Source organism: Accipiter gentilis, chromosome 9 (genome assembly GCF_929443795.1).
Source record: "Accipiter gentilis chromosome 9, bAccGen1.1, whole genome shotgun sequence".
Lineage (NCBI taxonomy): Eukaryota > Metazoa > Chordata > Aves > Accipitriformes > Accipitridae > Astur > Astur gentilis.
The window spans coordinates 1,611,488-1,636,976 of NC_064888.1; the positions used below are offsets into that span (position 1 = coordinate 1,611,488).

The window sequence follows — 25,489 nt, forward strand, 5'->3', positions numbered from 1 at the left end:
TCCTCACGCCCAGCGAGCCTCTGCACATCTGCAGGGGGCAGGGGCAGCTCCACACAGGGAGGCCACCAGCAGAGACGTGGTTTTGTCCCTTGGGCTGCTGTGCACGCTGGCCCGGCTGCGAGCCCACGTGAGCCTCAGCCCCCTGTCCCGCGGGTCCCACCACACGCGTGATCCAAACGGAACGCTCTGCAAAGTTCGCTCAAGCGAAGCACGTGCTTCCGCCTTGCCCCGTCCTTCCTAAAGGTGTTCCTTGGTACAGGTGAGGGCCTAAGCGGGAACGGAGCCCCTTTCTGGGTTGAGCAGCAGGCTGAGGGGGGCTCCTGCTGTGGCGGGGGCACCGGCAGGGGCCAAGCTGGCCAGTCTTCCTTCGTCCCGCTCTTCAGAGGTGGCAACCTCCTGCGTGCTCTGGGCTGGCACAGCCTTGCCCGTGAGCCAGAGGAAGTTTCCCTCTCCCCGAGCCCAGAGTCCTGCCCCACACACGGCACCCTGGGGCAAAGGGCAGAGGAACCAAGAGGTTCCCCTCCTTCGCAGGGTCCCCAGCGTCATCTGTAGCACCGCGCCTATCCTTTGCGGTGCCCAGAGCCTCACGTTTCGGGCCGAAATCCTCGGGTTTAGGGTCCAAACCCGCCTTTGATGACCCCCAGCCTTTCCTCGGGGCCCACAGCTCCACTCCCAGGCTCTCAGCCCTAAAGGTGGAGTTCGTTGCCTGGCAACCTCCACCCAGCAGTCCCTGGGGAGGCAGTGGGCCCAGGACAGCCAATCGCATTTGAGGAGGCGGGGGCAAGGCATGTGATCGATGGGTAACCCACCAGTCAAGGTTCGAGGCCTGCAGGAAAGGTGGCAAGAGGGGAAAAAGCTGGGCCCCCTGCCGGGAGTGTGCTGGTTGGAGGCGGGGCATGCCAGCTCCACCAATCACAGCTGGCAAGAGCAAAGCACCGGTGCCTGATAAGCCGCCTGACCCATCACTGGATGGGAGGAGCAATCTGCTGCAGCCAATCGGAGGAAACATCGCCTCAGGGGAGGGCGGGCAGCACACCGCAGCAGGCGGCCAATCCCAGAGAGCATCACCTCAGGCGCACCTGGGCAGCCTGACCCCTGGGGCCAGTCCGAGGCAGCCCTCAGGGAAGGGCGGGCCCCAAACCAGGGCACAGTGACAGCCGAGGGGACCGATCCGAGGCAGCACCGCCTCAAGGGAGGAGACTGGCAGCCCTCCCCACCTGTGCTGACCCATGTGAGAAGAAGGTGGGCTACGCCGGCGACCAGGCCTGGTGCTGGGGCCAGGAGCTTCCTTTGGGCACCTGCAGTGCCGAGGGCTCCGGCAGTCCTGGGAGCTGAGTGTGCCAGGCGCGGGGCAAGCGGCTGAGCTGGGCGTTCTCCAAGGGCAGGCATTTGTACGAGGGGGGCTCGGAGGGAACCCGTCTTGCCCTACCGCTGCTTCTTGTGCTTCGTGAGGTCGAAGCACTTGTGCAAGGCTCCAGGAGGAGTTAATTTGGTGCCCGTCTTTGCCTATTGCAGGTGGGTGGTCTGCAGCGGGCAGGGAATGGGACAGGACTGCTCGCAGGAATGCCGTGAGAGGGGAGGTTCGTCACTCAGGGAGACGAGGATGAAGGGTGGGCATCGAGGGTTGTGGTGTTTCTCTTCCCAAGTCACCATTACGCGTGAGGAAGCTCCGCTTCCCTGGCAACGGCCAAACATCTGCCTGCCCTTGGGAAGCCCCAGGGAGCTCCCTTCGGGAGTCTCTGTGGCGCAATCGGTTAGCGCGTTCGGCTGTTAACCGAAAGGTTGGTGGTTCGAGCCCACCCAGGGACGCCTCGCCTAGGCCACAGTGTTCTAGCCTTGTTTAAGGTCCCTTCCAACCCAAAGCATCCTATGGCTCTAGAAGAAAACCCAGGCTCTTCAGTCCCCTCAGCAAAGGCAGAGGAAGGAAGGAAAACTGATAGCACCAGTTCCTTATTCTGCTTTGCCTGCCCAAGCTTGGGGAGCAGGGCTTAGGTCCCACCTGGGCTCAACCCGCCACATAATTTGCCTTAGTTCTACGTTCACTAAAGACACTAACAGTAGCGTGCTCCAAAAACATTTCTCCTTCTTCTTGATGGTCATAAGACTCATTTCTTTACTCTTTATTTTAATGTTCTGCCTTTCACCTGACTTGATCCCCATCCACTGCTGCTTGTTCTTCTCCAGACTCCTGCCTTCAGGCACAAGGGCCTGGGACACCCCACCAGTAGCAGTCCCCTGCCAAAGGAAAAGTCTTCTCTTTTGAGAGAGAAAAGAAGTCCCGGTCTTCCCAGGGACAGAGCTGGGAAGGGCTGTCTGGAGCAAGTCTTTGCTAAAACTGTTTGAGGACCATGAGCAAATTCCAGTGATGGAAAATCCTGCATTTCTGGGCCTGGGGGGGTCCCCAGGGTGCTGCTGCGTCCCCAGCACATGTCCCCATGTCACCGGAGCCCTCTGTGAGGTCACAATGGTTGGGCTCTACGTCTTCCTCCTGGGGCTGGTGCTGCCCCAGTTTCTCATGGCTTTTGCCTGGAGGAGCAGCGTGTCGATCCGTGGGATCCTGCTGCCCATCCGGAGGATGAGAGCGCTCAGAGGTGAGGGGCTGGTGGGAGGCTGGGCTCTGATACGTGCTGGAGGCAGTGTCCGTCCCAGCCGGGTGCTGGGGGCTGCGTCCCATCACCTCTCATCCTGCTGCCAGGCACGTGCCAGAGGGTCCTGGCTCCGTCCTCTCCCTGCCCTCCGTGAGGCAGCTGGGGACCGCTCAGAGGTGACTTGGGCTGGCCGGCTCTTGTCAGGGCTGCCCAGCCCCAGCCCTGCCGGGCTCTCCTTGCAGAGCCCATGTCCATCCCCTGGCCAGCTCAGGGCCCCTGTGCTGGACTCGCCCCAGCGCATTGCTGCCGTTCTGTCACTGAGGAGCCCAGGATGGGCCCAGTCCCCCAGGGTGGTCTTCCCACTGCTGCGGTGAGGGGAAGACTCCCTCTCCTCATGCCACTGACTTCCCTCTTGCCAGTACAGCCCAGCACAGGCTGATGGTGCTGGGGCGGTCTGGGAAGATCCTCACCCCTCCCTGGTGCGAAGCCCTGCAGCCAGCAAAGCCATTTCTTTCTTTTCTTGCAGCTCTCTGCCCATGCGTGCGTTCCCAGTCCAGACCTGCGCGTTCTGAGGACAGAGGCGGGGGGACGGGGACTGTCCCTGCGGCCGTCACTACCTTTGTGGCCGTCGGGACTTCTCTGCTAAAGCGACTGCAAGACCATGAGGTAAGGTGGGGGTTGAGGGCTCCCCGCCATGCCCCTGGCTTCCCCGGGTGCCGTGGCAGAGGGGCGTCTCACCTGACAGCACCTCTGCCCTCCTGCAGGCACTTTGTCCCCAGGCGTCGATCCTGCTGCTCAAGCTGGACTAATGCCATTGCTCCCCACTCCTTTCCCCGGGAGCTCCCAGTGCTGGGGCTCCTGCCCCGTGCGAGGAGCAACACTGGGCCCCAAGGCGCAGGGTGCTCACGGCTTCCCCTCCTCGGGGCGTGGTCTCGTTCCCATGCCTTCCCCTTTGTCACCGTCCATTTGGATCTCTCAAATGGACAGGACAACATACGCTGTGATTTTGACCTTATTTCATGAGCTCAGTAAGAAATACAATAGAAAAACATGACAGGGGCTCAATTCCCTTCTCCCAGACTCGTCTATCACGTGAATTCACTCCTTCACCAGTCAAGTCGTAAGGTTTCATAACTTATAATCTGTAACTCTTAATATCGTGCCCCTATGAGCAAAAAACCCAGAATTTTTTTTGCTATGAACCTATGAGCCAACGGAGAGCTTTTTGAGTAAGCTGATGTTTTATACCGTCCAGCTTGGAGGCTGGGTCTCTACCATTTCCTTACATTAGTGGATTCTGAGGAAGCTGCCAGACAAAAGGCAATGGCTGCCGGAGACAGCCATCCGCAGCTGGTAATGGCTGCATCATGGCCCTTTAGCTCTCTCTGGCCACCCGTCCTGCCTACACGGTGCTCTCGCTTTGACCTAATGGTGCTGCTCCTAGCATACACCAGGCCTTAGCAGGAGCTGGGTTAGCCAAAATCTAGGCAGGGCTTGAGTGAACAGTCACACCCTTCCTTGTCCGGCACTTTCCCCCTGACCTCCGCCGTCCCCCGTTTTCGGGAGTGACCGCCCAGGCTCCCACGTGGCCTTCTGGCCCGGTGGAGTCGATCTCCCTCTCTGACTGTCTGCTAGTGTCAGAGGCGCCACGGAAGAGCCTGCTGTTCCCCGTGGCTGTCCTGACCCATGCCTGCAAGTCGTCCCTCGTGCCTGTGTCACGCAGATGATTTGGAGGGCAGCAGGTCTCTGTCGTGGCTCCCTGGGAACAAGGGCAAAGCAAGTCCCATCACTCCCCTTTGTGGTCTGTCCCCAGGGTGACCGAGTGGAGACGTACCGGGAGCTGGAGAGCGTCCTGTGGGGAGGTGACGGCTGTTTGACGAGTGGCGTTGTGAACCGCCTGATAGCAGAGGCGTTGAGTGACATGCGAGCAGCTCAGGTGAGCTTGTTCTCTTTCAAGGCCACCCAAGCAGCCTGCCTCTGCCCCTGGTTTTGGGGGAAATACAGAGTGGCGCAGAGATGTTCCTCGGTTGTTCAGACCCAGCAGAGGTCCTAAGGGAGAGGCTCTGGGGGCTCGTCATGGCAGGGAATTTGGAGAGGGGAGTGTTGTGTTAAAGGGTAAAGACTTTAGGCAGAAAATACCCCCCCTTGCGTTCCAGCTTGTCCTTAGATGTCAGAGGGGCTGGGGGCGGCTAGGCTTAGGTTCTGGGTGATGCCCAATTCAGCACCGTAAGTCCGGTCGCGTTCAGTATGTTGAACCATCACGATTACGGTCGCAGAAATAGCGCACTGTACTTTCAGTTTAGTCGCGTTCAAGGAACTATCACAGCCAGACTTAAGGAGCTTGGTTGCGTTCAATGAACTATCATGGCTAGATTTTAACGAATAGTACAGTTTATTACAGCAACAGGAGTACGGGTTCTTTTGGATTGCCGATGATAAATACACTGTCTGCAAGGCACGTGCAAATAATAATACAGTCGACTACAAGCGCATTGAAGTCTGGAAGAAAAAGAGCTCTAAAGAATTCTAAGTTTCCCGGGAAAGCACTCGCTACAGCCGAGTGTTCGAATCTCACCCAAGAGGTGTCCCTCTGGGGGGAAGAGAGGTTCAGCCTGTCAGCTGACCCCAGAAGGCAGTGATGTCCTCCCAACTTGTCCACGACAGTATCTTCCCTAATAGTCCCCCTCTCTTTGGGCCTTTTTATACGATTTTCCTATTTAGGTGGAGCTCGAGCGACTCTAGTCATGCATGCCTTTACTTTGATTGGTATTAAGTTCTCTCGCTTTGCTTTTAAAAGGACATGCTAGAAAAAAATTCAGAGCGCAGGCTCAGTGAGGGGTGGTTGCACTCTGGAGGCGGGTAGCTTTTGGGATGGAGGTGTGTTTTGGTATTATAATGGGCAAAGTTCACCCAGAGGACGTGATTCTGCGTGTCAGTACCCCAGGACAGGGCACTTAGGAGATAAATCAGAAGTAGGGCGGTAGGTCGACAGAACCCCCATGATTTTACCTCCTTGCTTCCGTGGATTCAATGCAGGGACCTACCGTTCCTATCGTTCCAGTTCCCTATCCCTGCGATAATATCACAGAGACTGGCCGTGGCGTCTCCGCTCCGCTCCACCCTCCGTGTTACTTCTCTTAGGGTCAGCACACCAAACCCCCTTGGTGTTGCTAACATCTAAGGTTGCAGGTTACGTTGCACAGAGAATTACTAGGGAACCAATTCCTCGCGTGTCCACTGCATTCCACCCTGGAGGTTTTGCCTTCCCTCAAGGGGGCGCGGGGAACATAGTGATAAGTCACTTCTAGCAATCACTCCACAGGGAGGCAGGGAACTGTGCAGAGAAGCAGACTCGGGGCTGTTTCTAACTGAGCGACAGCTGGGTTCAAGCTCAACACTGTTTGTCCTGCTCTGAGGAAGAGCTGTGGCAACCCACCAGCCCCACGGAGAGGTCCCAGGGGGGCCCTGAGCCTGCGGCAGTTTGTTCCTGGCACCTGCACGGAGAGGGAGGGGGGGCAGCAGCACAGGGCTGTTCTGGGGAAAAGCCTCCCTCATCTCGCCAGGGAACTGCCCGCCTATCCCAGGGTACGAGAGGCAGCAGCCGCTCGGCCCCGAGCGCAGCTGTCCCGAGGGGTCTTGCAGAGGAGATGGGGTCATTCAGCCTGCCCTAGTGCCTCAGCCTTTTTCTCCGGAGTGTTTAACCTGTGACGCTTTTGCAGGGTGTGACAGGTGACGTGAAGATGGCCGCTAGTGACGTCCTGGTAGCTCTGGCCCGCTCCCACTTCCACTTTGTCATGTCCGAGCTCCAGAGCCACCTGAAGGCCATGAGGAAGGTCCCTGATGAGATTGTGCTCCTCACCTTGGGCAAAATGGCCCGCAGATATGGTATGGCACCCTGGGCCTTGGGTAGAGATCTGTGATAACAAGGAGAAGGGATCCTCGCCCTCCCTAAATGCCCTGTGTTGAACTGGGGGGCTACGGAGTTGCCGTGCCTCCTTGTTCCGTGCCAGGGCCAGTCGGCAGCTCTGCCTTATCAGCCCGATGCCAGTTCCCAAAGGGTGGGAACCTGTTGGAGACAAACCCGCGGGGTCTTGGCCCTGCACCGTCCTCCCCATTTCCCCAGAGGGCTTCCCCCCTGGGGAAGGCAGCCCGTCCCACGCCCTCCGGCACGTCCTGCGTGGCCCAGCAGCCCCAGCCCTGGCAGGGATGGCCCCCAGTCTCCCGTGTCTCTCACCGACCCTCTCGGTCCCTCTGTCCCTGCCTCCTCTGCAGCCCTGCGGTGCATCCCCTTTGTGGGAATGACGCTGCTCGCCCTGCGCACCGTGCTGACCCAGGTGGGGAGCGGCGAGGTCCTGCATGCCGTCTGCAGTGGTGAGTGTCGGCTCCTTGGCTGGGGTCCTAGGGGCAGGGGCGGCCTTCGATGCCTCCATGTGATCTCAGAGGGAACGTGGTGGCTGTGAGCCCGCGGCAGTCCCAAACTGCAGCGAGTGTGTAGGAGGAGCGGGGGAAGGCCAGGAGGTTTCTGTGGGCAGGACGCGGCAGCGCTGCACGGAGAAACTCCTGGGTCCCTTCCCACGGTTTCTGTTCCCCCGCTTCCCTCTGGGATTAAACTCCCTGCTCTGAAAGGGCGAGTATGAGGGAAGGGAAGGGAAAAGGGAAGGGAAAGGGAAGGGAAGGGTGTGCAGTGAGAAATGCTGAAGGGGAAGGGGCTGTTGAGGAGGAGAAGGTGCGATGGGAGTGAGGAGGAGAGAAACGGTGGGGCGTTTGAATCCAGGCACCTCAAGAGCACAGATTGCCCTCGGATCCAGATCTAGTCTTGGGCTGAGCCCTGCCGAGCCTGGGACTGTCCTTAAAGCAGGCTTGGGCGTGAATGCAAGGTACCGTCCCTGCTGCAGACTCTCACATGCTCCCTTTTCCTTCGTCCTGGTGCAGTCCTGGAGCAATGGTCGCAAGGAGTCGGTACATACCTCTGCAGCTGGGAGCAATGCCCCTTCCCTCGCAAGGGGGCGGCACAGTTCTGTGAAGCCATTTACCCGGTCTTCCGCTATGTGGTGGCAAATTGGCTGGACTGCAAGGAGGAAGAGGTGAGAAGTGCTGCTTTCCACGCCCGGGGCTGCAGCAGGGATGTCCGTGGCGCTGGGTCCGTCTGTGCCCAGTGGGGTGCGAGCAGAGGGCCGAGGGGAGGGGGGCTTCCCGACGGGAAGCAGCCGAGCCTTGGGGCCTTTCTGCAGGGAGGGCTGGGGTAGCAGGGTGGGGTGGGGAAGTGCTCTCTCTCCTCTGGAGCGAGCCCTTCTTCTGCAGGGCAGAAGGGAAAGGGAAACCCCTCCCAGTGGGAAGGGCAGACCGGTGTCCAGGGGGTGCTGAGCACTAGGCAGACCTTCAGCCCTCCAAGCGGAGCCTCTCCCTTCCCTCTTCAGGACAAGCAGGCTGTCCTCGGGGCAGTGGCTGCCATGCTGGGGGTCCTTCTGCATGAGGAGCAGCACCGAGAGCATACCTGGGAGCAGCTCCTCTGGCTCCTGCAGCAATACCAGGAGGTCCGAGACACCTCCCGGCTCACCAAGGTGAGATGTTGCGCAGGGCCCGGCGTGCGTGGCTGCTGGGTGGGTCTGTGCGAGTGCTAAGAGGCAGTGGGGAGCTGTGGGGTGCCAGGAGGAGGTGGGAAGCCCTCAGAGAAGGAACAGGAAGAGCAGAGGAGGCGAGGGGTTTTCTGGGCTCTTTGGGCAGAAAGGGAGAAACCGGGGGCAGGGCGGGAGGGAGGCAAGAGTCCCTGGGGCTCACCTGCTCAGGAAGGGAGGCATTGCCAGCTCCCTGGGGCTCTGCGTGCAGGAAGAGCTTTGCCCGAATGCCCAGGGCCATGTCCAGTCCCATGCTGCGACTGGCGAGGTCTGATGAGTGGGAAACTGAGTTGTCGAGCCCGGGCTCCGTTCCGAGGAAAGAGACCCTCTTGATGCTGCTCTGCTCATCGGGCTTTTCCCTGGGAGCTGATGTGAGGGGCTCCCCTTATCCCAGGTGTGCTGGGTTTCTCCCTTCCCAAGTGCCTTTAGGTGGCTTTAGCCTCCTCTTCCCCCCCGTTCTCTTGTAGAGCCTCAGCTATGTCCTGGAGATACTGGAGGGAGTTCAGACCCCAATGCCGCAGGGCACGGCTCTTGCCATCAGCACCGCTGTGCACCGCCAGGTAAGGGGAGCCCTGCACCCTGCCGCAAGCCTGAGGCCTGCACCCGTGATTGCCACGGAGGGGAGAGACCTGCCGGCTGGCAGGGCAGAGCAGGGCGTTCCTCCACTGGGACCTTCCTGCAGGCCTGGAGCACGCCAGGACTTCGATCCGGGTGCCATCTTAAGGCTGCAGGAGGCCTGATCCTGGCTGTTTCGAACGGGCCTGAGGGGCAGCCCGGTTGCCACAGCCATTTCCCTCTCGGCCAAGTCGCAGGAGGACTCTGGAGCGCCAGCACCCTGAGGGCAGCCTTTCAGCGCTGCTCAGCCTCAGCTCCTGGGCAGCCTGGGCTGCCGCAAACCTCTGTGTGTGCCCGGGGCCACCGTGGGGTGGGCTGGGTTTCAGCTGTGGGTCCCATGCCCAGAGTGCCCAGGGAGAGGAGAACGGAGAGCGCCGTTTCTTTTCAGTCCCTCTCGGCACTGACGCCACTTTCTCTAAAATGGACCTTGTTCCCGCAGCTCTCTGACGTGACCGAGGAGCCTGGCCCGGCCCAGAAGGCAGTGCTGTCCCGCTGCATCATGCTGCAGGGTAAGGAGAGGAGACTGGGCGATGGCCCGCCGTGCCGTGGCAGCTCTCTCCCTGTCCTTGGCTGTTGGGGACAGCTGCCTGCTGATGCAGAATGCGATTTCTTCCCCGCAGCACGAATGCGCCCCGAGGAGACAGGCGTGTTTCTGCACTCCCAGCTGAGCGGTGGGAGTGAGGCCGGTCGCGTGGCAGCCCTGGGCCTGCTGGGAGTGCTGGCCCGCGCTGACGGTCAGTGCCACAGACCAGGGACGCAAGGCAGGGGTTGGGGCTGCTGGGCTGACAGCAGGAATGGGCCGAAAGTGGTGCACCTGCACCCAAAGGGAGCTGCGAAGAGCGGGTCCCCAGCCGAGCTGATGGCCCTGCAACAGGGCTGTCCCCCGGCAGTTAGAAATGCCGGCACACCAGGGACGACGCTCCAAGCTCTGTAACACGGGCAGGCTGGTGGGCGGGCAGGTGGGCTGCTTTGCACAGGAGCTGCTCGTACCCGTGCTGTTTCTCTTGTTCTCTGTGTTGCCGTAGGCTTCGGTCCCTGTAAAATAGCCGTGCCTCTGGAAGCGGGGTTGCTCCGGCTACGCCGCTGCCTCCCGTGCAGCCAGTCAGGCCCCGCTCTTCTGTCCCATTGGAAGCTTCAGGGGATCCCTTCTGCCACTGGGGCTCTGCCTCAATGCACACCTCTCCGTATCTCTTCCAGCACCTGCGGCGAGAGAGAAGCTGCCCCAGCTGGTGGAGGCCATGCGCCCCTTGTGCAGTGACCCCAGTGCCCAGGTGAACTGGTTTGGGAAGGGAGGGTGCCGCCAGGGGAGGCAGAGAAACCCTTTCCCTTGGGACAGAGCCAGGGGGCCTGGGGAAGTGCTGGCGCGTTGCCCAGGTGGTGGCTGATGGCTCGTCCCTGGGGAGAGCTGGCCGGGCAGAGCGGGGAGGTCTCTGCGCTCTGTGGGGCAAATGCCCGTCCAGCCTGGTGCTGAAGCCCAGCCCTGACACCAGGAGCGAAAGCTTCTGCCGTGGCCTTGCCACCTCTCTGCGAGCCACAAAGGCGCAAACCCTTTGGGTTTTGAACAGGAGGGTCATAACCACACTCTCCCCTGGCAGGTGCGGAGGGCAGTTCTGGAGTTCAGCAGGGAGCTGCTCAGCTCCGGATCCCAGAGCTGCTGGCCATGGGATGTGGTGGGGCACATCTTCAGCGAGTTCAGCCGGACCTCGGGCAGACTGGTAAGGGCGGAGCAGGACACCCAGGGCTGGTTTTTTTGACCAGCGCCTGGACCGTGCTGAGAGCTCCTGCCGGCGGCCTTGGCCTTGGCGAGCTCCATGCTGCAGAGCCATCGGCACTGGCGCTGCCGTCAGAGCCGCTTCCGAATGGCCGTTCCTCGTGGGCGTCTGTGCTGATGTTGGTGGAGATGTCGGTGGATGATGTGGGTTTACACCTCGGCATGCCACCCGGCACTGTGATGCCGAGCTGCGCCCACAGGCGCCTTCGGCAAAGCCGCCTTGCAAAGGGAGGGTCTTGTAGGGGCAGGACATCTTCCATCCTTAAATGCTGCTGGACGGTGAGCAAAACACAGCCAGTGCAGACAGGTGGGCCTGGCTAGAGGAGCTTTCTGTGGTGTTCTCGTGCTCTGGCCCTCCAAAGCACAGCCGGCCCATCCAGTAACAGTCTGGGGGCCCACATCCCTTCTGGCAAGGGGACGGGCCGTTTGGCAGTCCCTGCGGTGAGCATTTCCCAGCATTCAGCTGGGTGCCCAGGAGGTGAAAGCTGGGGATGGCCGAGCCTCCCGCTGACTCGCCGAGGAGGTTCCCTCTGGCCGCACCTTCCCTGTAGCTGGGAGATCCATGTGCGTCGCTCTGAGGCTCGGGGAGGCTCTGCTTTGGGAGCAGGGCAAAGGAAAGGGCTTCCGGGTGCTCCTCCACATCCGTCGTCGGGCTGCGTGTGCTGCCTCCAGGGCTGGCACTGAGCACAGCCTTGCTGAAGGGCACATTCCTCAGGTCTGCTTTGGTGGCACGACAGCAGCATTTGGGCCCCAGGGGACCGAGCAGACAAGCAGCGGCACTGTCTGCTCCCAGGCTTCCCAGTCCTTCCCAGGGTCTGGGACCCGGTCCTCGAGCTGGGTCCGTCTGGCCGTCGGGAGGGAGGCAGGCACAGGAGCAAGAGGAGCACTGGTGAGGCGTGCCTGAGCCTCATCAGTTGGGAGCTGAGGGTAACTGGGGGTTTGCCAACTCTGTCTTACAGGTGGCAGGAGGCCTTTTTGCCTGGGAAAACCCAGAGGATGGAGCAATTCGAGCCCTGTGCCTGGACATCGTGGGCTCACTGGACGTCACTCTGAGAGGGATGACCAAAGTAAGTTGCCCTCTGTCCTGCTGCTGTGGCCACTTCTTGCCTTCAGGACATTTTTCCGTGTGCTCCCCCATGCCCTGAACCTGTCCCCTCCTGCGCTGAAGCGCACCAGGCTCGGGGAAATGCAGACCGTCCTTTTCGTCTTCGCGCTGAGCGGAAATGCCAGTGTGGCGAATTGCCCGGTTCTTCTCTGCAGCTCCTGTGGCCGAGGCTGCTGCAGTACGTGGTGCCAGCCCAGTACAGCGGCATGCTGATCCCGCTCTCCCGCTGTCTCCGAGCCCTGGTTGAGAGACGGGAGAGAGCGGGGTGCGAGGAGGAGGAGGAGGAGGAGCCGGATGCCACGGACTCCCAGGAGCAAGGTAGGAGCCCCAGCGAGTGCTGCTGCTGGGTTTGGCCAGGGGTCAGGCCAGCCCGCGTCTCCCTGCGCCCCACCAGCCCTGAGCAGGAGCCCAGGAAAAGCAAAGGGCAGAGACAGGCTCTGCTGCTGGGCACGAGGGGCTCTGCCCTGCGTGGCCCCGTGCCCGGCGCAGAGGCCTGGCTCTCCTGCTCGCAGCGCTCTCCTGGTGAGCCGGGGCTCGCTCCTGGCCGTGCTGGAGCTGCCTTCATCTCCTGCTGGGCAGCCCTGGGGAGCCCCCCAGCCAGCGCTATTGCAGCGCAGCTGCTCTCAGCCCTCCGCCCTGTGTGGGGCTATCGGAGGCGTGAGGCTCGTCGGCTCACCCAGCCTTTCTGCCTCCCCACAGCCCGGCTGCCGGCTCCCCAGGCCCTGCTGGCTCGACTGCTGGTGAGTAGCGGGGCCCTGGGGAAAGAGCTTTTCTGGCCAGGGGTGGTGGGAGATCCCGGGGTAGAGATGCTGTTGAGGCCAGCGCTGGGAGCCCCCAAGGAGGAGGCAGCATGCCCGAGCCCATCAGGGATCCCGCTCCGTTCTCAGGGCTGGCAGCACCCTGGGTGAAGCCATCGGCTGCCTGCTGCCAGCCAAGCGGCACCGAGCTCCCTCCTGGGAGAAGCTGTGGCTCTGGCGGCAGGAGTGACCCTTCTCTCCTGCCCTCCTCTAGGTGGTGGCGGCAGCTCCTTACCCGAGCCGCGAACGCGCGGTTGCTGCCTTGCAGCTGCTGCAGGCCCTCCACGGCAGGATCCACAGAGGCTTGGGGGCGGCGTGGGCGACCGAGATCCCCCTCCTGCTGCAGTACCTGGAAGGTAAAGTGCAGGTGGGAGGGAGAGGCTGGAGGGGAGGGAGGGGGGCAGGAAAACGCAGCTGCCCTGGCGCGACGGAGGGGAATTGTCCCCAGTTCCCCAGCCCTTGCTCCGCTGCCTTTCCCCTTCCAGGGAGCCGGTGCTGAGGCTGGGGGCAGCTGTCCCCTGGCATCAGTTCAGCCCAGGGGATGGGCAGGGCCGTTGATGTCCCCTCGGAGGGCAGGTCTTGGCATCACCCAAGGATGGTGTCTGGGAGAGGGACGGGACTGGTGCTCCTGGAGGGGGTGCAGCCCTCGGCTGTGGAGGACCAAGTCCCCAGGCCAGGCGAGGTTTGCCGCAGCTGTCCCCGGCAGTAGCCTGGGAGAAGGGCTGGAAATGGGCAAAAGGCAATGGGTGGTTCGGGAGAAAACGTGTGTTGGGACTGGGTGGTTGGAGTTGTTCTGGGAGCTGCAGTCGCTCCGTGGGGATCTGCTGCGGCCAGTGCGTCCTTCCCCAGATTGAGTCAATGCCTCTGACGACCGCCCCTGGGATCCCTCCTGTGTCTTTGGCCTCGCAAGGGCTTTCGCGTAGGCCCTCTCTAGCCTGATGGCCTGGGACTTTTGGGAGGTCGTACTGCAGAGGAGAGCGCCGGACTCGCCTTTGGTGTGAGCTTAAATAGCTGCGAGAGCTTTTGCTTCCTCTTGCTTCCTAGGCAGAACTGAGAGCTCCCTGGCCTCTGCAGAGTGGGAGCGCCGTGTGCTTAAGGTACAGCGTCCTTGCGGGGGGTCTCACAAATCGAGGGGGGAGAAGAGGGAGCAAAGTTGTGGGAGGAAGCTGGGGGCTGCCTGTGTAGGCACCAGGAGGTGGGGGCACCTCCTGAGCACCCTGCGCCTCCCCCGGCAGTAGGTGCCTGCCCACCCAAGAGGAGCTGCTGCCTGCACACGTGCCACGGCTGATGGCTAACGCCCTCTAACGCTGTGGCACGCGCCTTAGCACTGCCTCCTCCTCTGAGTCCGGCCTGCCGGGGGGTCTCACATGAGGCGTTAGGAGAAGAGGGAAGCTGGTGAAAAGAGGGTTGGGTGGGGTGGGGGAAGAGACTGCCGTTCCCGGCAGCTCTCCCCCGCAGCATCCCGGGACACGTGAGCGTGGAAAGGGCCCTGGCCAAGGTCAGGGGAACACTCGCTTCCTTTCCCGTTCACACCAGTTTCTGCGAGCGTCGCTGGAGCCCGTGGAGGATAAGGCCTGGACCATAGGCCTGAGCCAGGAGCTGAGCCAGCGGCTGGGCAGCTCTGCTGCCGGCTCCTGGGAGAAGGTATGTGTCCTGCCCGGCACTGGGGCTGGAGCTGGCGCTGGTGCTCTGCCCACGCAGCCAGATTTCACTGCTTTCCTTTCCCTCGTCCCCAAAAGGCGTTTCCCCTGGGCTGCCCCAGTGGCTGGCCACAGCCTGGCATCGTGGCTGGCTCTGCCTGCTCCCGGAGGTGGTGGGGTCCATCTGGGGCCAGCCCTCTCCTGACGGGTCAGGCCATGACTGCATCTCGGGCTCGGCTCCTTCTCTTTCAGCTTTTCCTGTACAAGGCTCTTGGGACAGTGCTGGCAGCTTGTCAGGACCTCAGACACGTCCAAGGGCAGGTGCTGAAGTTCCTCCGGGAGACAAACCCTGTGGAGCTGTCTGAGGCCAAGGTGAGGTGATGCTCCTGTCCTGAGCATCCCCTGGATTTTCCTGGGGGAGAGGGAGGGCTGCTGCTGGCCCAGCTCCAGACCTCCTTGCTTTTCCCCGTTGCTGCTGTTTCCTGCTTGCTGCAACGTCCTGCCTGGCCACTGTCGCTGGCCACGGCTGAATGCCTGGACTGGAACCAACTCCCCGTTTCTCCGTGGTTGCAGGGAATGATTTCTGTTGTGTCCCACGCTGCCGAGAGCCACTTCTACCTGATCTTGGACAGGGTGACTCTGTTCTCTGCCGCTTTCACCAGAGACTGGTCCTACCAGGGTTCCACAGGCTGGAAGGTAAAGGAACGAGGGGCTTGCTGGTTGGCTTTCCTTTTTTGGGCTTCTTTCCACTTCTACACCTGCAGCAGCCACCCTGTGGCAGCTGCCTTTAGATTAACTTTCTTGGAAGAGCTACCCGAGACCTGTGTTTCAGAGGGGACATCCTGGTCTTGGGGCCCCTGAGGTGTCTTTGGAGAGGATGGGGTTTGGCACCTGGTGGATCAGAGCCACCCAGCTGGGGCAGCTGCAGCAATTGCTTGCTTGCTTGCTTGCTTGCTTGCTTGCTTGCAGCCACGTTGCCCTGACTTAACTTCAGCAGGAGCTGGTGACAAGGGGGTGGGCACAGTGTGACACTCTGCCCCTTCCTCAAAGCTGAGGGCTGGGAGCAGGAGCCTGGCGAGGTCTCGTTGGCTCTGCTCCCCACCTGGGGGCTGTGGGGAAGCCTTTCTGGGCAGGGCAGGGCCCTGCAGAGAGAGCAGTGCAGCCTGGCCTGGGGAGGGGAGCAGACCGGGCTCATCTGCGCCACTGACCCGCACCGGCTGCACGGCTCTGAGCAGGACCGTGACAGGCTATGTCGGGTACCTGTCCGCAGAAAGGTTCCAGACAGCTCCCCGGCCTCTCGAGTCAGTGGTATAACAGCCAGCAGCGTGTGCGATGCTGGCTGCACCTCCTCCCTCTCCGAGAGAGAGAACTCAAGCTGCGGGGTGGGAACAACTCCCAGCCCCAGCAGCACTGGCAGCTTGGGGAGCTGCTGGGGGAAACAAGGAAGCTGGCGAGGGTGCGGGGCAGGGCCTGCCGCAGGAGCCCGCCACAGGAGTCCCGGGGCTGATGTCTCAGGGCATCTCTGTCGACACAGGTACAGCGGCGGCAGAAGATGGAGAGAACCTGGACCATTCGTGCTGCTCTCATGCGCACCTACAGCGGCATCGCACTGCATGCCCCCAAGGAGCAGCTGCTCACCTGCGTGGATAAAGACATCATGGGCAACATCCTGAGGCTCTCCAGAGATAATGAGAGGGTAGGAGCACAGGGCGCGTAGGGTGGGGATGCCTGGGTGCCCCAGCTCCGGCCCCTCGGGGCTGGGGTGTACCGAGATGGGCGGTCTCTTCCTAAAGACCTCCCAAGGAGGGGTTTGTCCTCAACGTCCAAATGCAAGTTCTCCGTGGGTTCCTCCTGCCCATGCTCCTCTTCCACCTCTCAGCCCTTCAAAGAGTTCAAGGGGTGCTTTGCTCTCTTTGGCCTCAGGACTTGCAGCTCAAGCTCGCCCTGGTGCAGAGCATCGCCGAGGTCAGTTGTGCCATCCAGGCTGTGGGCGACTGCGGCAGCTTTGAGCTCTCCTCAAAGCAGGAGGCGACACGGACCCTGCTGGTGAGTGTCCGTAGCTGGAGCCGTCACACGGGGGAGTTTTGGGCTGCGCCATCAGCCTGGTTTCCCCAGAGGCACGATGGTCTCTCGGCTTCACGCGAGCTCCTGGAGCTGTGTCTGGAGCCGGTGGGGCCCTTGGGTGCTGGTACTGGGTGGCTGTGGCTGAGGAGCAGGGTCCCTCCTGCAGTGCCTTTGGGGTTCCATGGGGGAGATGGGGCAGCGTCTGCCCAGGCCTGGCAGCAGAGCCTGTCCCCGGGGCGGCGGGAGGGCTGTCCCGTGTCCCTGCCCGCTGCCAACTCTGCACTTGTCTCTGGGACTTGCAGGACTGGATAGAGAGGGAGCCCTGGGACTCCCTGGTGTATGGAGTGTTTCATGCCCTGGAGGAGTTGAGGTGAGGTCTGTTCCCCAGGCTCTGGGCACTCCCAGTGTGCCCCAGCCCAGCTTGAGCATGGGGCCAGGAGCTGCTGGGGCTGTGGAGTGGGGAGGGTGTTCCCCATTCCAGGTGTCTCCCAGAAGAAGGGAGCCCCAGGGGTTCCTTAACCTGGTGGGTGGAGGGGTTGCCTGCTGCCTGGGCGGAGGTAGGAATTGCTGGAGCTGAAGGCAGTGCTCGCTGGCGTGGGCTGGGGGTGTTGGATTTGGGGCCCTCGATTAGGAGGGACCCAGTTGTGGTTTAAGCCACCCTGGAGAGGGTTAGTAAATCCCCTTTCTGTTTTGTCCCCCTTTTTCCTCTGGCCAGCAAGCTGAGGCCACCTCTGAGCGGGAAGGAAAATCGCAACCTGCTGGCAGTGTGCTGCCAGAGTGTTTTGTCCCATCCTTCCGAGGAGCAGATGAAAAAGGGAAGGAAGAGTGTGAGGGCAGCTGTGAACATGGAGGTACCCAGCGGCCAGTGCCTGCCCATCTGTGGGTCAGGATCCCACCTCAGCATGCCCTGGCAGCCCCCATGATGCATAGCCTCAGCTCTCCTTTGCTGCTTTTAGCTTCTGCACAGGAGAGGCATGGAAGATCTGGGCCACCTCATAGAAACCCTTCTGGAGGCTGAGGCGACCTCTGCCTGCTTTCGCAACGTGGTCCACGTGAGTAGCCACGGGGCAACAGGGAAAGCCTTGCCAGGGCAGAGAATCGAGACCTTGGTGGGTGATAGGAGGTGGATACCTTTCCTCCAGACAAATGGGGCTTTGGCTCCTTGCTCTGGGGCTGTGCATCTGGCCGGGGCCGGGGGTCAGGAGCGCCCGGCCACTGCAGCCTCAGGACAGGCAGCAAAGTGGGCCCTGGTGGAGGGAAAGCCAAGAGCCAGCCCTGAGCTGGGCGAGAGCAGCCCTGGGGGGAAGGCCGGAGCAGGGAGACGCCAGCAGGGAAGCAAGACCTGACGCAGGGCAGAGGCGGCTGCAGAGCGCGAGGCGGTGAAGGCTGCAGGGCCGGTTCTTGGTGGGGCGGGGGATGCGCCAGGAAGGGACCAGAGAAGAAGGGAGAGGGATCTTGGGGAGAGAAAGATTCCTGTTGCGAGCGAGATGCCCCCTGCCCCAGGTCCTGAAGGGCTGGCTCACCTCGGCCAAAGAATGGGAGCGGGAGAGAGCCCTGCGGGTTTGCACCCACGTGCTGGCCGCTTGCAAGGAGCGATGTGAGCTCACGGTGAGTAGGGACCCTCCGCGTGCCCTGGTGCCCCATTCCCACCATTCGTGGCCCTGGAAAGGAGCCCTGCCCGGCTGGGTGCTGGCTTTCGGGGCCCCTGGGATTACGGGGCAGCCCTTCTGCCTGCCCTTCTGCCTGGTCGCTGCCCAGGGAGCAGGCTGGGCAGTAGAGGCGAGCGGGCGCTGGGGCTGCCTGCAACCTTTTTCCTGCTGCTGTCCCCTGCAGAGAGGATGTCCCTACAAGCAGTTCGGCTCCCTGGTGGGACTGCTGGGGTCTCTGACCAGCGACTGCCTGGCCACATGCCGCCAGAGGGCATGGGTCTGCCTTGGCTACCTTCTCCAAATGCAAGGTGAGGAGAGCAGGCGCTTCCCAGCCTTGCTCAGCCCGATCCTCCCTCCCTCCCTTCCTGGCCTGGTGCCACCGGGGGCCCGTGGAGGGAAGGGGGAGGCAACGTGCTCGGCTGGTTTTGTGCCCCCACCCTGTTAGCCCTCTGCCCCCCTGCCCATCTCAGGAAGGATCCCTGAGAGAGTGTTGCTGAGTCCCACCTCCCCGGGGCGTGCGTGAGGTTGGGTGGTCAGGGCAGTCTCCCAAGTCATCCCTGGCAGGGAAGAAATCTCCTGTGGAGCACAAGAGAGAAAACCAATTTGCTGCCCAGAGCAAACTGGGCGGGGAGGAGGGATCTGAGCTGCAGGCCCAGAGCGTGCTGCAAAGGGTTGTGTTTGCACCCTTTCCTCTTCAGGCAGCAGGGTCTGCCTGTGCTGAGGAAGTCACAGGGAGGTTTCCTGCCTCCCAGAGATGATGGTGGCCTGTGTGGGAATAGGGGACGCAGCTGCTAGGAGCAGAGGCTGCTGAAACCGTGAAGCCCCAGCAAATGGTTTAAGGAGGAAGAGGGCTCTTTCCAGCCCGGGATTTGTCAGCCATTTATCGGGCTCAGGAAATCCCGCTGCCCCAAGTTCAGGAGGGCCCTGGCTTTCCCTGTGGCCTTCCCTGCCACCACGGGGGTTCTCCTTTACTGGTATCTGGGGCCAGAGGTTGGCTTTCTGTAGACGTGACTCCTGTCCTGCTGTTTGTTCCAGCCAAGAGCATGAAGGTGCCGCAGGCAGATGAGATCCGGTGCCTTTGTGAGGAGCTGAACAGCCCAGACACCGAGACTTTCGCGGAGACCTGCACCCAAATACGAAAGGTAACTGGCCCCGAAACAGTGGGGTGGGGGCCCAGCTCCTGGGCTCCTGCACGTCTCCCTGCTCCCGTCCAGAGTCTCTGTCTCCAGAGCGGGCTGTCCAGGACAGCTGTTGTTAGCAAGCAGCAGGAGGCTTTGAGGCAAGACCGTCCTTTAGGCACGCTGGAGCAGACACCATGATGTGTGCGTTTGCACACGCGTGTGTGTGCGTGAGTGCTCTTGTCAGAATACCAATTTGGTATATAAGCAAACAACAAGGGGGTAGGCACTTCCAAATCGGTTAGCTGCACCAGATGTAAACAGCACTGTAGGCACAGCAGGAGGGTCAAGAGCCTGCTCAACTCCGTGACTGCTCAACTAACAGTCCCGTCGAGTTGCCTTTCCTTTCCGAATCGCTGGGGCAGAGCTGTGATGCGGGCTCTCCTGTTCCTGACTTCTCTCCAGGCCGTTTGCAGATGCATCCCTGCAGCACAGGCTGTGGACTTTCTGACCGCCATCCTGGACAGCTTGCGGCCTGTCAAGCCCCCACGTGCAAGAGCAGTGAGAAAGTGGGCGTTCATCTTCCTGGTGGAATGCAGAAAGGAGATAGTCCAGGAGGTAAGGGAGAGATTTTTTTCCATTAGACTTTGTCTTTTCTCCTGTTGGCTGTTGCACTACACCCTGTGCAGTTGGCACGGGCTCGAGAAATGCCGCCTGTGTGCCGAGCCTACTCAGGGGCTACTGAGGGTCCGAGTCGTGCATTAGCACCCGCTGCTGGCGCCTGCTCCAGCTGGTGACAAGGCTATGGGCACTTCTTGTCCAAAGTCTGCCATTGGTCCGGGTCCTTCCCATGAGTGAGGCACTGGGAGGCACCAGCCTTGCCATTCCTCCCCTTCCTCTGGGGTCACTGTCAGTCCTCCCTGCCCTGGGACCCACCTCACCCTTCTCGTTCTTCACTGGTCCCCAATTCCATCTACTCCGAGCTTTGCTGGGCATGCTAGGTTTTCCACAGGTTGCATAGTTGTTCATTGCTCTCATTGCTTTCCCCGACTGTGGTGTTACCCAGCCTGTGAGGTGCCCTTCCTTTAGCCACTAGTTGCTGCCCATCTGTAGCCTGGGAGCCTCTGGCCTCGTGCTGTGCCTGCCCTTTCAAGGCTCCTGTTCTCCTCCGCTCACGCTCTGCTGCGCTCCACTTGGGCTCTAGGGCCACCAGTGGCTCACGCAGTGCAGGCTAACTCAGTCTCAGGAGGGTAGAGGCGAGGAAAAGCGTCCCTGGAGAACGGGGTTCCTCTGGAAGGAGACACGTGCCCTTGCAGGGGCCCTGCAAGGCATCTGCGGGGTCTCAAAGAGCGTGTTTGGTCGTGGTCTTGCATCGCTACAGACACGTGGGGAGAGCTAGCCACGCGTTGAGCGTGAAGCGGGTCCGTGTCCTCTGTGTGCACACAGGGCACGCAGCTGCTCATAGGGTTGGGCCCAGGCACATGCAGCGGCCGAGGCTGTGCGTGTGAGCGTGTGCATGCGTGTGCGTGTGTGCATGCAGGTGCACGATTGCCAAGAGCACGCTGGGCTCCAGATGTGAGCCAGGGTCAGGCAGGGTGGAAGGCGTGAGGTTTCGAGCCGGATCTGGACTCTGCGTCAAGGGAGCAGGCATCGCTCGTGTGCCGAATGACTGTGTCCGGGCCCCGCAGGAGGGGGTAAAGGAGCCCTTCTTTCTCCTCTTCTTCCATTCAGGTGCCGAAAATCCTGAACACCCTGTACAGCTACATGCAGCAGAGCACCCACAGGCCCTTCCTGCTCCGTGCAGTGTTTCTCCTCGCCCGCTTTCACCAGGAGCCTGTAATCAGCAGTCTCCTCCAGAAGAGTCTGCTCATGGACAGGTACGGGCACGACCCACCTCCCCACTGTAGTCAAACACGGACCCTGCAGCTTCCTTGCCCTGGGGGGGTCCGGTTGAGAAGCAGGTCTTTTTTTTCTGCCCGAGCATTCTGGAGTGTTGCAAGACTGCGTGCTTGTGGCTCTGCTGTGAGTAGGGCGTCGTAAGCCCCATTGCAGGTGAGGAGGTTTGAGGGCACCGCAGGACCGCAAGGATACGGGCTCAGGGGTGAACGTCTCTTCCCTTGCAGTGACACGGTGGAGCTGTGGAGGAGCCTGGGGAGAAGCATCCTTGGGATTCGGATCCTGAGGGGCTTAGTGGAGAAACTAAACAGAGCAGGAAGCGACCGCCTGGGGATGGACTCCTCCACTTGTGAGCGGCACAACCGTCAGACTGCTCTGGAGACTCTGACGGTACGTTCAACGGCAGACACATGTCTGCAGCTTGGCATCTGCTTGCTAACTCACGCTTGGGCGCGAGGGAGTCAGGTGCCCTTTGGGGGTGCCTGTGGAGATTCGCAGGGCGCTGTGCTGGGCCAGCCTCAAGGAGTGTGGGGAGCCAGGCCAGTTTGGTACTCCTGAGCCACAAGGCTGTCACAGAAGTGACAAGTGCGGACAGTGACCCCCCACCCCGGGCAGGCGGGGGAACCAGGCTGGTGGGAAAAGGCCTTCCCTGAACAGGTGGTTCTTGGTCACGTTTCTCTGCAGATCACCCGTGCCATCTCCGAGGTGGTGCTTGCCCTGAGGAGCACGGAGGAGCTCAGGCAACTGCTTCCCCACCTCCTTCCCAGCCTCCTCAGGTGGGCCAGTGAAATGCTGGGTGCAGAGAGGCGGCTTTTGCTCATGAGCAGCTGGAGACAACTGTTCCTCGAGTGCGCGATGCATGTGGAGAAGCCGTGCAGGTGAGGAGCCGAAGGGGCAGATGGAGGGGCTGGCTTCAGTTCCCCGTGCCAAGGCACGTGCCTTTGTGGGGCTGAGGGAGGGCTTCGCCTGCCCCACTTCCCAGATGCGGAAGGCGGTCGTCGTACTTGGTTTTACTTCTGTTCCTTCATGGAGAAACTCCAGCTCCCCCGCAGGAAGGTCTTACGCAGCTCATACTGCGGACGGCCGTCCTCTTGCCTCCTGCATACCCTTGCGTGCACAATAGCATTGCACTCCCTCAACGGACCCCCGCTGGAGCAGTGACTCTTGCGGGCACTGGTGTCATTCTTGGCCAAAGGCTGGTGGGAAGAGGTATGAGGTGTTGGCCTCGGTTGACACCTAGCGTGGAGTCAGTCTAGAGGCGTGGGTTTTCTTCTGCTTCGGTGGGTCTGGGGCATGAAGAAAATGCCAGTGTCGTTAGCTGCAGTCTGGAAGGCTGTGAAGCATCATTCCAGGGGTATTTAGCTCTGCTGCAGATCAGTCTTCCCCTAACCTGCTGCGATTTGAGAGTTCTTGGGGTTTCTGGCGGTGGTGCTATTTGGACTTGTTTTGTTTGATTGGGTTTGCTTATTTTGCGCTTTGTTTCTTTTGCCAGGATTTTCCTTTCAGCTATAGAGTTGGTGCTGGGCAGATGCATGGTGCAGAAATGGACGCGGCTGCTCGTGAATCGGGCAGTGTGGGCTCGCCTGGAAGACCCCCTGGCTCACCCTGAGGGGGTGCGTCTCCTGACCCGGTAAGAGCACCAGGGATGCATCTGGCCAACTCCTGCAGGGCTGTGCCCAGGGAAATGGCCGCTGGACCCTGGAAGCCGTCGGGAGCTGAAGAATAGCGTCTGCGTCGGCGCAAGCGAATTTTGGAGGCCCGGCCTGTGGCCTTCCTGGGTAACTGTGTGTCCCTCGCTTGTGACCCCTGCACAGCATCCTGCTGCACGCTGGGCTCGTCTCCCCCTGTCTGGTGAAGAACCTCTTGCCGTGGCTGGATTCCTGCTCAGTTAAACTGCGGGTGACAGCTACAGCTTGCTTTGCTGAGGTAAGGCAGGAGATGGGGAAGGAAGGGGTGAGAGGGCTTTTACTGAGATACTGCTGCTTGGGATGTCTTTTTCTGTGGGAAGATCCCTGGCGAACGGGTCCCTGGAGCGGGGTGGCCAGGGGAGCACGTGGCCGGGACCAGGTCCCCACGGCGCTGCCTGTGGTGTTGTTCCAGATCTCTCGGGACTGCAGGACGACAGGGACCTCCAAGTGAGGCAGGCACTTAGAGGAATCCCTCCGCAATACCTGGCCCCAGCCAGCACCACGGAGTTAATTAAAGCTCATCAAAAGACACCGAAAGGGGAGCGTATCTGTTCTTTCCCTAATCGCAGCCCGGCGGTCGGTGAGACAACGTGTGGGTGACACCGAGGCTGGGGGCTGCCAGCTGTGGGGCCCCTCTCAGATCTTCCCGGGCTGGGGACAATGGAGTCATGCCGGGACAGACCCCAGAGCAGGGGTCTCCCTGGAGGGGTCCTGGGGCCTTGCCGTGCCCTCCCACTGCCCATGGGGATCCGGCAGGGGCCAAGCTGGCCAGTCTTCCTTCGTCCCGCTCTTCAGAGGTGGCGACCTCCTGCGTGCTCTGGGCTGGCACAGCCTTGCCCGTGAGCCAGAGGAAGTTTCCCTCTCCCCGAGCCCAGAGTCCTGCCCCACACACGGCACCCTGGGGCAAAGGGCAGAGGAACCAAGAGGTTCCCCTCCTTCGCAGGGTCCCCAGCGTCATCTGTAGCACCGCGCCTATCCTTTGCGGTGCCCAGAGCCTCACGTTTCGGGCCGAAATCCTCGGGTTTAGGGTCCAAACCCGCCTTTGATGACCCCCAGCCTTTCCTCGGGGCCCACAGCTCCACTCCCAGGCTCTCAGCCCTAAAGGTGGAGTTCGTTGCCTGGCAACCTCCACCCAGCAGTCCCTGGGGAGGCAGTGGGCCCAGGACAGCCAATCGCATTTGAGGAGGCGGGGGCAAGGCATGTGATCGATGGGTAACCCACCAGTCAAGGTTCGAGGCCTGCAGGAAAGGTGGCAAGAGGGGAAAAAGCTGGGCCCCCTGCCGGGAGTGTGCTGGTTGGAGGCGGGGCATGCCAGCTCCACCAATCACAGCTGGCAAGAGCAAAGCACCGGTGCCTGATAAGCCGCCTGACCCATCACTGGATGGGAGGAGCAATCTGCTGCAGCCAATCGGAGGAAACATCGCCTCAGGGGAGGGCGGGCAGCACACCGCAGCAGGCGGCCAATCCCAGAGAGCATCACCTCAGGCGCACCTGGGCAGCCTGACCCCTGGGGCCAGTCCGAGGCAGCCCTCAGGGAAGGGCGGGCCCCAAACCAGGGCACAGTGACAGCCGAGGGGACCGATCCGAGGCAGCACCGCCTCAAGGGAGGAGACTGGCAGCCCTCCCCACCTGTGCTGACCCATGTGAGAAGAAGGTGGGCTACGCCGGCGACCAGGCCTGGTGCTGGGGCCAGGAGCTTCCTTTGGGCACCTGCAGATTCAAGGTGCCCCAGCGCCATATTCTAACAGTGAAGACATCTAAACATGTACCTGCTTCTCAAAATAGATGGCATCTAAGTCATAGCCTCATGGGACAATTCAGGGTGGAGGGGAGCTTCAGAGGTCCCTAGTGCAACCTGGGCCTCCAAGCAGGGTCAGCTCTGACATCAGAGCAGGTTGCTCAGCGCATTTCAGCATCCACAGAGTGTGCACACGAGCCAGGCATCTCCGACACCATCAGGGAAGTGGAGGCAGGTCATTTGACCAGTTCCCTGAACAAAGGGAGCTATCGGCATGCCGTGCCTCCTGAGATTCCTAGGAACACCGAAGCTTTTGCTCCAGAGGAGCGTGATCCCTCCTGAGGTGTCCCGGTGTAGCCCCTGCTCCGTGAGGTGCTTTAGGCTGTAAAGAACATCAAAACAACGCCTCTGACGGGGGTAATTTCACCTCCAGGGCCAAAATGCAGAGCAGAGGGAGGGATCTCAGAGCTCCCAGGCTCTCTGCTGCAGGGTTAGGACTTCAGAGGTGTTCCCAAAGTGGATTTGTTTGCATTTTTTTCTTCTCTTCTAGTTCGTGTGCCGGTGCCGGAAAGAAGGCAGCAGAAGCGCACACGAGTTGTAACCCCTTTTTCTTGCCGGCAACGAAGGTGCCTCTCGGCTGGGAGCGTGAGGAGGACCCCGTGTTACAGCTCTTGAGTCCTTATACGCAACCCTGAAACTACTCACGTGTTCCTGTTTACAATTTACACAAACTGTTGGCTTTGGCCATGATATCGCCTGTTACCATTCGCTTTGGAGCGTTTGTACATGCGACCCCGCCCGTGCAAGCATGCTTAATGCATGTTCATTAGCCGAGTTTGCACAATTTTGCTGCCACTTTGCCGCTTTCAGCCAGTTTGGCCTGGTTTCTTCTAGCAGCAAACCCACTTCTACGGAAGAGGTCAGTTGGTCGAGTTCTCTTGCCCATGTCTCGGGAGACATCTTTGTCTTTTGGTATGTTGTTACGTAAGATGCCGCACCCCTCCTTGTGAGCAGGGGGCCGGGCCATGCCATAGGCGGCCATACTGCCCCACCCCTCATTGTGAGCTCGGGGCCGGGCCATGCCATAGGCGGCCATACTGCCCCACCCCTCATTGTGAGCAGGGGACCGGGACGGGTATATAAGGCCACGCCGGCCACCCGGGCCGTGGCAGTTGCCGTCTTTGCTTCCGCACAGGGAAGGGAGG

General features: G+C 61.1%; 1 protein-coding gene and 1 non-coding gene across 2 annotated transcripts; both read left to right on the forward strand.

The window, feature by feature from the left end:
* Positions 1 to 1,735: 1,735 nt before the first annotated feature.
* Positions 1,736 to 1,809, forward strand: TRNAN-GUU (transfer RNA asparagine (anticodon GUU)). Its single transcript has one exon. It is a non-coding gene; the product is annotated as a tRNA-Asn (tRNA).
* A 2,586-nt stretch (positions 1,810 to 4,395) lies between these two features.
* LOC126042862 (maestro heat-like repeat-containing protein family member 2B) lies at positions 4,396 to 24,885 on the forward strand. Its single transcript, XM_049810595.1, has 33 exons — positions 4,396 to 4,524; positions 6,308 to 6,473; positions 6,861 to 6,959; positions 7,521 to 7,672; positions 8,006 to 8,149; positions 8,671 to 8,763; positions 9,258 to 9,327; positions 9,439 to 9,552; positions 10,016 to 10,089; positions 10,414 to 10,533; positions 11,549 to 11,656; positions 11,850 to 12,012; positions 12,274 to 12,434; positions 12,706 to 12,847; positions 13,536 to 13,588; positions 14,028 to 14,135; positions 14,384 to 14,503; positions 14,705 to 14,827; positions 15,666 to 15,827; positions 16,055 to 16,177; positions 16,498 to 16,565; positions 16,911 to 17,046; positions 17,152 to 17,247; positions 17,699 to 17,803; positions 18,029 to 18,152; positions 18,880 to 18,986; positions 19,428 to 19,580; positions 20,694 to 20,839; positions 21,086 to 21,248; positions 21,543 to 21,736; positions 22,351 to 22,488; positions 22,673 to 22,784; positions 24,835 to 24,885. Exons 1-33 carry the CDS (start codon positions 4,510 to 4,512, stop codon positions 24,883 to 24,885), a joined length of 3,903 nt encoding a protein of 1,300 aa, XP_049666552.1. The 5' UTR covers positions 4,396 to 4,509.
* The last annotated feature ends 604 nt before the right edge of the window (positions 24,886 to 25,489 follow it).